Source organism: Nicotiana attenuata, unplaced genomic scaffold (genome assembly GCF_001879085.1).
Source record: "Nicotiana attenuata strain UT unplaced genomic scaffold, NIATTr2, whole genome shotgun sequence".
In the NCBI taxonomy this organism is placed as follows: Eukaryota; Viridiplantae; Streptophyta; class Magnoliopsida; order Solanales; family Solanaceae; genus Nicotiana; species Nicotiana attenuata.
Window position 1 is genome coordinate 1 of NW_017672138.1, and position 9,477 is coordinate 9,477.

General features: G+C 37.6%; 1 protein-coding gene across 1 annotated transcript; it reads right to left on the reverse strand.

The window, feature by feature from the left end:
- Positions 1 to 7,558: 7,558 nt before the first annotated feature.
- LOC109212011 (flavonoid 3'-monooxygenase-like) lies at positions 7,559 to 8,602 on the reverse strand. The gene has a single exon (XM_019375619.1). It carries the CDS (start codon positions 8,505 to 8,507, stop codon positions 7,593 to 7,595), a length of 915 nt encoding a protein of 304 aa, XP_019231164.1. The 5' UTR covers positions 8,508 to 8,602; the 3' UTR covers positions 7,559 to 7,592.
- Positions 8,603 to 9,477: the final 875 nt, after the last annotated feature.

Sequence of the window (9,477 nt, forward strand, 5' to 3'; positions counted from 1 at the left end):
CCCTTCCCTATTTTCTCTCACCTCTCTCATCCCCTCCTCTTTCATCTTCCTCACAAACAAAACCCTAAATCCCCCAAAAAAAAATCACCAACTTTCTTCTTCTTCAACTCACTCCATTCATCCTCAAGGTAAGCTTCTTTCTTCTCTTCTCTTTTCTTCACATAGTTTAGTGTAATTTAGTTTCCATTAACCCTAGGTAGTGTTGTAGTGTAAAATTTTTATTTTTTCATTTTTTTTCTTTTTCTTTCTTTTTCTCCATTATTTGCTTCTTTTGGCCATGATTGATGCTCAAATGGTTGGGTTTTCATTATGCTTAACTTATGGGGGATTTTTGGTATGTTTGGAGGCCAAACAAAATTTTTTTAAGGTGAAGCTTGGTGGAGGGGCCTAAATGGCCAAAAATTAGGGGTGTGTTGTGAAATTTTGGAGCACTTTGTGCTCTTCTTATTTGGTGGGTGGTGGTAGCCTTTAACTGTATGTATTGATGGAAGCTTGTGGTGGGATTTTATAGGGCGAAATTGTATTGTTGTGAGTGGTGTGAGGATAATAGTGGATGTTGTACACCTAGGGTAATTGTTTGGTGCCAGCGGGTGGAGAAGTCTGAGTATCCATCCGACTGGCACATGTTTGGCTGGCCCTGATTGTTATGATGAACTGATTGCAGGTACAATGGCCAGAAAGAAGCGAAGAAATTCGGAAAGTACTTCCGATGTGCCCACTTATGATGCCACCCGGTTCACATCCGAGGAAGCCCAAGACAGGTTTCATGCGAAAGCCACTAAGAACTTTGTCCCGGAGATTGGTATTGACAGGGCCGCCCTCTGAGTTGAAAAGCCGGATATGTACGAAGAAATCCGCCGGAGGGGGATGGAGTACTTATTCGATGAACCTGACACGGCAAACCCAATGATAGTCCAGGAGTTCTACGCGAACCGTGCNACGCGAACTGCCCGGAACATATGTGCCGCTCTGTGATTGTGCGGGGAAAGGTAGTAGATGCTTCAGTCCAGACAATTCGCCATGTCCTGCAGTTGCCCCCATTCACTGGTGACAATGATTATTACCACAATTCTCCAGGGGTAGACTGGGCACTCTGACTGACTCCTTATGCTCAGGGGGAAGGCCAATTTGGATTCAGGAGAACATGACCTTGCATTCCAAGTCACTCACCTGGGAAGCTAAGTGTTGGTTCACTATAATTTGCAGCAGATTTTTTCCCACGAGCAACACAACAGATGTGAACAGCTTGCGGGATTTATTGGTTTGGTGCTTTGTGACCAGGAAGGACGTCGCTATCGCTAAGATCATTGGAGATGAAATGATGATCCGGTCGCCTCTGATGACTAAGGGGTTTTACTTCCCCTCACTTGTGACGAGGTTATGTTTGATGGTTAATGTCCCAGTCAATCCGATGGATGGCACTTTACCCCCAAGAACAGCCTTCAGAGCGTCAAAGATCAAAGTGGGCAGAGATGCACCTACACACATTGACCAGGACGATGATGATGATGCCCCAACGCCCATGGCACCACCCCGGAGGTCTTATGATGCAGCTGGTTCCTCACGGCAACCCCATACTGGGGCGGAGTTCTCTAGATCATACACCAGCCGACCCTTGATGACTTCTGTGGAGGAAGACGTAGCAGAATTTCGCACCTCGGTAGATAGCCTGCATGTTCGTTTAGATGCCATGTCTAGACGGCAGGCCAGGTCTGAGAGCCGGGTGATGGCTTGGTTCCGGGCTCTAGGGAGGGCCTGTCACGTGGATCCCAACACCGTCTCTGACTCCGAATGATGACCAGGGAAATCCTCTTACCCTTCTGTGCTTTAAACTGTTTTATGACATGAGGACATGCCATACTCTTTGTGTGTGGGGTGGGAGACTTGGGTATCTGTATATATGATTTGTGTATATATGTGTTATTGTACATGTAGCTTAGATGTCACCGACTTGGCCCAACGACGGACACTGTCGACGGGTCTCTTGAGGGTCAAAGTCAGATTTAAAAAAAATAGAAAAGGTAGGGGACTCTTCCTGAGGACGGACCACTTGGACAGTACTCTTGAGGGAAGTAGTCCACTTAGATTTTTTTACTTTTTATTTTTTAGGTAGTGTAGTAATTCCCCCTTGGTTTTTCTTTTGACCACGGTTCTTTTCCAAGGGCTTTTATTGAACCGGGTTAGGTAGATTTTTCTTTGATATTTTTAGGACCCTGAGTACTCTCTTGGACTAAGATGGGTAAGGGAAGGAATGCAACCTGTAATGTACACACCTGCTAATAACTAAACGAACTTGAGGGTGCGACGTCTAGGCTCGTTTGTAGACTCGTAAATTATGCCTTAATTGTGCACACCTTGTCTTGCTTGAATGCTCATGTGAGTGTGTTGACAAACTAATTCGGAATGAGTTACATGCCAAGTGTGTGTGAGGTAATACCTGTATTCTGTGCTTGCATGCGATACCTAGAACTTGCCCCGTGTGTTTGCCAAGCGAAATAGAAGCTGTTTCGGTCTTAGAGATGATTGAGGCATTTCTTTGTGTAGCCGGTCTAATTATGAATTCACCTGTACGCATCACCATAGTTAACCCCTTTGAGCCTAAAGCATGTTTCTTTGATAACCTTGCAATAACCTACATCCATGTGTTGAATAGCTTAACTGTTTGACCCTTTGCCTCCTAGAAGCACTGAATTGTTGAAGATCATGTAAAAGTCAAAGTGTGGGGTGATAAGGGAGTAGGAAAAGGAAATCAAGAAAATACTTGAATGGTGCAATGGTTGTTAAAAAAATCAAATATAGAAGAAGGACCTTGCAAATAGGTGGTCCTAAAATAGTGAATGGCAAGAAAAGCCAGTTGCACCTAGGGAAGTGGGGGTAGCTTATGAAACAAGTGTGGAAGAATGACTGGGCTAAACATGGAAATCGGAATAAAGGAAGAATGTATTAAAAGTGCTTAGGGAGGTTAGTCGCTATATCCAAATATATCCTACCCGTCCCTTAGCCTACATTACAACCAAATAAAGACCTCTTGATCTTAGACTAAAACAACTCGATTAGTAGAGTATTACACTAAGGGCAAGCTTATGGTGTATCTGTGTGGCATGTGAATGTTCTTGCTGAGAGTGAGTGGATTCTTTCTATCTGTAGTTCCTTGTGCTTGATTTTATATGTGTGGAACTTCTCTCAAAAATGTGATGTGAGGGCATGTGACTCGGGAAGAAAAAAAAAGTTTTCACCTCTGTTTAGAGTAACTAGAGTAAGCACGTGTGTGGCATGGCATTAGAGTCTTCATCTGAGGTGTGGCTGTTGCACTGCTTAGGTTGTTCTTTCATAATGGCGGGTATGACATAAAACTGGTTAATGCATCGAACGATTAGGCCTAGAAGTGTGGTTCAACTTGCTCGAGGACGAGCAAAGATTTAAGTGTGGGGTGTTGATAATAGGTGAATTGAACTATAATTAAGCCCTAAAGAACCACTTTCTTGTATAGTTTTTATGGTAAAAGTGATAACAAAATGCTCTGATTAGTGCTTTTCATGCTTTGCAGGTTACATACAATAAAAGAAGGCTATGGAGTACTTTTGGGATCAATTATGGAGGAAAAGAGGCCAATCGCACAATATCCGCCAAGTGCACCATGTGAAATGCACAAAACCAGAACTGGAGATGGACTGCCGCGGTCCCGGCGTAACCGCGGTCGAACCGCGACAGGAAGGTGTTGCGGATTCTGAGAGGTGATTTGGCCGCGGTCCTGGCGTAACCGCGGTAGGACCGCAACAGGAGGCGTAAAATTGAGGGACTGAAGTGTAAAACACGGAATTCTTAGCCCAAACCCCTATTTTAAAGAATAGAACTCGCCCAAGGGAGGCATGTAATGTTTTAGAGAGTACTTTGGCAAGGAAAACAAGTGTGAGAGATCACCCAAAACATCATTACTCTTATTCTTCTTTATTTTTCTTGCAATTTACGATTATGAATCTTTTAGTAGTTTATTTCCCCATTGTTATGAGTAGCTAAAAACCTTAATCTAAGGTTTTGGTGGAACCCGTTGGGGATGACTTGGTTGTTTTATTAATATAATTGGATTTGGTTGTTAATCTCTAGTTGTTCATCTATGTTTTGATTGTGGATTAGTTGAAAGGGCCCTCAATTATCCGTTCCTATTTATTATGTATCTACTTGAGAGAGAGTGCATATTTAGGTGATTGTATAAACAACATCACTCCCGGAGTATAGACGAGAGTCATAACCGAGGGTTTAGGGGTTGGATTAGAGATAACGAAACCCCGGGTGCAATCTAAGTGAATTGTATTGTGAAAGTAGCTAGCGTAGCTTGAGAGAGTGCGTCTAGTAGATTATCATAATTACTTGAGAAAGAATTATGATAGCTTGAGCGTTCATGATTGTTAGAGACAACTAAATCGTAGTTATAAGACATATACAACCAAGGAAATTACCAACGGGGGAAACCATTGCCTTAGACCTTATTCCTACTGTTTACACATCAAGTTTAGTTAATTTTCAGATGTTAATTACTTTCAATCTTTAGTTGTTAGAAAATCAACCATTGTGAATCAAAAAGTTTGGGAAAACAGATTGTGTGAATTTAGTAAATCTGACAGTAGTGATTGATAGGTTAGTTCCCTGTGGTTCGACTCTGGGCAATAATACTCAGATTATATTTGCAACGCCCGCTTAGTCTTTTGTGAGACTCAGTTGAGCGTGATCACTATGCAAAATGAATCGTGATGTTTCCAGCATTGTTATCGCACAATGTTGGTGTGAATGGTAGGGTGTTTACTTATGTGTTGCGGCAGTGACTACTTTAGGAAAAGGATTATTCGATTCATGATTGAAAGATTCGGTATTTAATTCTAGCGTAGGAGAGGCAATTGGGCTATCAGTGTTAAGGTCTTAGTTGATGAAATAGCGGGATTTGATATCTCCGAACTTTGTGGAATTCATGCTTGTATTGTGGTGTCGTTGTTCTTGTTTGAACGTATCCAGGCTCGTTAGTATGATGGTCTCCATTTGTTTGCCTTTGAGGTATGGTATTGCGAAGTGGTACCTAAGAAGAGGTTATTGGAGATGACGGTGTGTTGTGACTTCATAGTCGAATCGGTATTTCCAGTATTAATGGTTTGAGGTAGATGATCCTTGAGGCGACTTCACATAATGGTGATCAATGAACCTAATTCCTACTTAAAACTGATCTCCTTTGGGTTGACTGTGTTCAATCAAAAAAGTGCAGATAATCAATCTGGTTCTTATGTTGAGTTGCACATAGGTTTGTCATCATCAAAAAGAAAAAAAAATTAAATTTGTTTTGATGATTAAGAAATAGTGATTGACAAACTAAGTCCCTTGAAGCTATCTGCTGCTTTAACAAACAGGATTGATGACTTGTCAAGCAGATATCAAAGAACCAAGTCCCTAGATGTACGTTGATCATCAAAAGTTTCAAACTGATTCCTACTGCAAGCAGAATTCTTTAGAAGATTTATTTTGTCAGCTACAAGTATTTTATTAACTGAAATGAATCATGGTCAACAAGAATTCAATCAATTGATACACTTGAATAAAAAGAAAAGGTGTGTGAAATAGGGGATATTTAAGGAAACCAAGTCCTATTAGGATTGTTTTCCTTAACCGATTTCGCCTACGTTTTGGTTCAAAAAATAGAAAAGTATTAATCCCAATTTCATGCTTATATAAAGCATCACATTGCTACTTTTGAGGCTAACACTATTTTCGCACAAACAATACAAATCACTCTTGGCAAATAGCAATCATTGCAAAGGTACTTTTAAGGATTCAAGCCACTGAAAAGTATTGTCATAGATAAATAATTTTGGAGATTTAGAGTTTCTTTCTAGACTAGAATGTATAGTCATGAAAGTTTAGCTACAATTTAGTTGATTATGTGGGTTAAGGTACCAGAGTCGAAGGTCTAGTGGAAACAATCTTCCTACCTTCTCAAGGTAGGGTAAGACTGCGTACACACTACCCTTCCAGAGATGAGATTATACTTGGTTTGATGTTGTTGTATATTATTGTTGTAGGGGTTAAGGTACTCGAGTTTACAATCAATTTGGTTATTGAACTGTAACCTAAAAACTGCCCTTGTTGTTTAGTAAAGTTTGAGGAAAATCTTACATGAATAGGTCGCGATTTTTTTTTCTCTTTACAGAGGAGGCTTTCCATATAAAATTACTTGTATCTTTTAATTTCTACATTTTACTTTATGTTTGGTTCCAAAATATACAGATTGAAGAACTAGTTCTGCAAACGGTGAAAATTGGGCAAGATAAAAATTCTCCTCCTCCTCTCATGTCTAGGTCTATTCTAATTAACAGTTTTTCACAATTAGATACTTATAGTTTATTATGATGTCAATGTTAACGATTATATTTTGTAATTTATATTTTCTTTTTGTCAGCACATTGCATTAGGGGAGAATCCTCGGGTGTGTGTGTAAGTATGTATATATGTATGTGTGTACATACATATATATATATATATATATATATATTCCTTAAAATAAGAATGACCCAACCCAGTCTGACCTAATAGGCTAATACCATCTACGTAAATTAAAATAATACTAAAAGTGAATTCTTTCCCCATAAAAAAATTAGTTCGAAATATATGAGATTTTGACCAAAAAATTAAGAAATAAAAGGTATAATTAGAGAGCACGTGAACTAGAAATGCTATCAATTTGAATGAAAATCTTTAAGAAAAAAAAATAAAAGTATCATGTTTTGAAGGATTTACTATTCACTTATATATATATATATATATATATATATATATATATATATATAGGGGGGTTGAGTCATTCCTATTTTAATTGGATTATTATTTATTAGACTGAAAATAAAAAATAAAAAACCACAAAATAAGAAAATACTACTAAAACATTATATTTTTTCGATCACTATGATTTTTTGTGAATTATTAAAAGTTTTCTGATTTTTGTGTGAGAAAATATAATTATGTGACGTTGATGAAAAAAAGTCATAGTTATATGATTTTTGTGTAAGAAAATAAAGTTATACATGACTTTGGTGGAAAAAAATCATGATTATATGACCATTTATGAAATTTACTCGATAATCCTCCCTAACAAAGTTTACATCATTGCAATGTACAGTCAGTATCATTCATTTAAGCATTTTTTCTATAAAATTTTATCTAATTAAATGGGTGTTAACCTGACTTTTATAAAAAGATTAGAGCCAATAAGAGTAGCTAAAATCCATTTGAACATAAATCATTTTAATTTAGATGGCTGATCGTAATGGGATTGTCTGTCCATTTCAATCAGGAGGTAATCACTGCATAACCCTCCTTTTTGTATTTTCTTATAACTATTATATAACGTAATTAACCCTCCACCTTATTTTTTTCAGAGATGTTTGATTGGGTATAGAGTTAAGAATGAACGAGAGATTTTTAACTTATGGTCTTAAATATCTAATTGAAATTTCTGTTGTTATAAAATCTTGTCAATATTAAGGATAGGTGAGAAGTTTAAAGTTACATGTTGAATATGGCATTTAATAAAGTAGGATCTTAATAAGAAAAAATTAAAGAAGCAGTACCTGCATTAGACCCTTGACACAATCATTGGCGAGTTTGACCTCAAGATTAGGATCCTCAGCTTGCTGCAGCAGAACATCCACCATGTCTCTTGGCACAAAATTCTTCTCTCCCCTATTAGCCTTGTGATCATCTAGCACAAAATTATGAAATTTGTCGAAGTTCCTATGCAACTCCTTCATTTGCTTGACATAACCCTGCAAATCCAAGAAAGCAAGCCAAGGTATCCAGTCCCCAATATTGATCACACCATTAAGCAAAAACCACCTATCAAGCATATCCTGCAATTTTTTCAAAGTTATCATTGAACTTTGACCAGGTGACTCGCTAAAATATTTCCCACTCAATACTGTTCTACTTATACTTGTAAGAGTGTACCGAGTTAAATGGTCTCTAAGAAGAATTGGTTTCCCTGAGAGAGCAAAAAGACGTGAAATCAAATTATGCCTTTCCTCTATGCGAATATACTCAAATGAATCCAAACGTTTAGGATTGAAAATCTCGTTGAGATAGATCCTCCTTGCTTGTCTCCAAAAGGGTCCATAAGGTGCCCATGTCATGTCGCAATAATTATAAGCAGTGTATTTACCAGCGGCAAGCTCTGGGCGAGAAGCCCAAATGGCATCATTTGTTTTCAAGAATTCTCTAGCCATATCCGGGGAGGATGCAATAAGGACATTGCGCGAACCAAACTTTAGTAGCATTAAATCTCCGTATCTTTTTGCAAGTTCGTGAAGGGATCTGTGAGGGGTGGAACCAAGAAGATGTATATTGCCAACAATAGGCCATGGTTTTGGACCTGGTGGAAGATTTTGTTTACGATGAGGACTATGGAGAAACTTTGAGAGAAGAACTAATGTAAGAAGGCATGTTAAGGCTAAAACTATCCAGGAATTCTCCATGTCTTTGTGGTGGAGATGTGTCTATCAACTTGGTTATTTTATGCAGGGCAGGCTGAAAGGGTAGGCGAGTAAGGTCAACGCTTTGGGGGCCTCATTTTCTAATAATTACTGGAGTAGTAGTAAATGTATAGATTGTCTTTTCCTTTTAAAACGGTACTGATTACTTCCTCTTCCTTAAATCTATTTCATTTTGCGGTCCTTACCAAAAAAAATGATCCCTTTCTAAATTTGGTAACAATTTAGGTTAATTTTACAATTCTACCTAACGAAGAACTTTTATAATCACACAAATATTCTGGGCCCCTTATTGACATATTTAGGACCACAAATTCCAAAAATTTCATTTTTTGTTAAACTCCGAATCAAACATATTCACATAAATTAGAATGGGGGTGTACTATTCTGAGTTTGTAATTGGTCTGAGTCAGTCCGTCAGCCTATTGAAAAATTAGGTAATGCTAAAAACTCCCCTTAAATTTATCTTACACCTGAATGTAAATTTTTTTTTGGGTTATTTACATTTAACATTGGAGTATAATCCAAATTATGCTTATCTATTTTTCTTTCTCGCAAAAAATTGTGTACTTTTACTGCTTTAATCTTCTTTCCAAGTAAGTTTTGTCAATACAAGGTCTGAAGTGCATTGAACAAAATAAATTACTATATGTTTTGTTTTCTCCAATTTTAAGCATTACAACAAGCAAAATGAAGCAGTGAAATCGTGTTTTGGCGTCGATTTCTAAACTTCAGGAATTATATTTTATTTTCTATGTTTTCAATCTAGACTCCGTTTTCTTATAATTTTACTTTATAGTTATAGATAGCCCTGTTTATTTATGAGAATTTTAATTATCAGCAAGAAAGTATGAATTACTCTAAAAAGGAGCGATCCTGTAAATTTTAAAAAACAATAAAAGAAAATTCAAATTGAAATATATTAAAGAGATTTCTTTAGATAAACATCACTAAT

Excerpts from the sequence above, each read along its gene's own strand:
- LOC109212011 (XM_019375619.1), bottom strand. The coding sequence starts at position 8,507 with ATGGAGAATTCCTGGATAGTTTTAGCCTTAACATGCCTTCTTACATTA.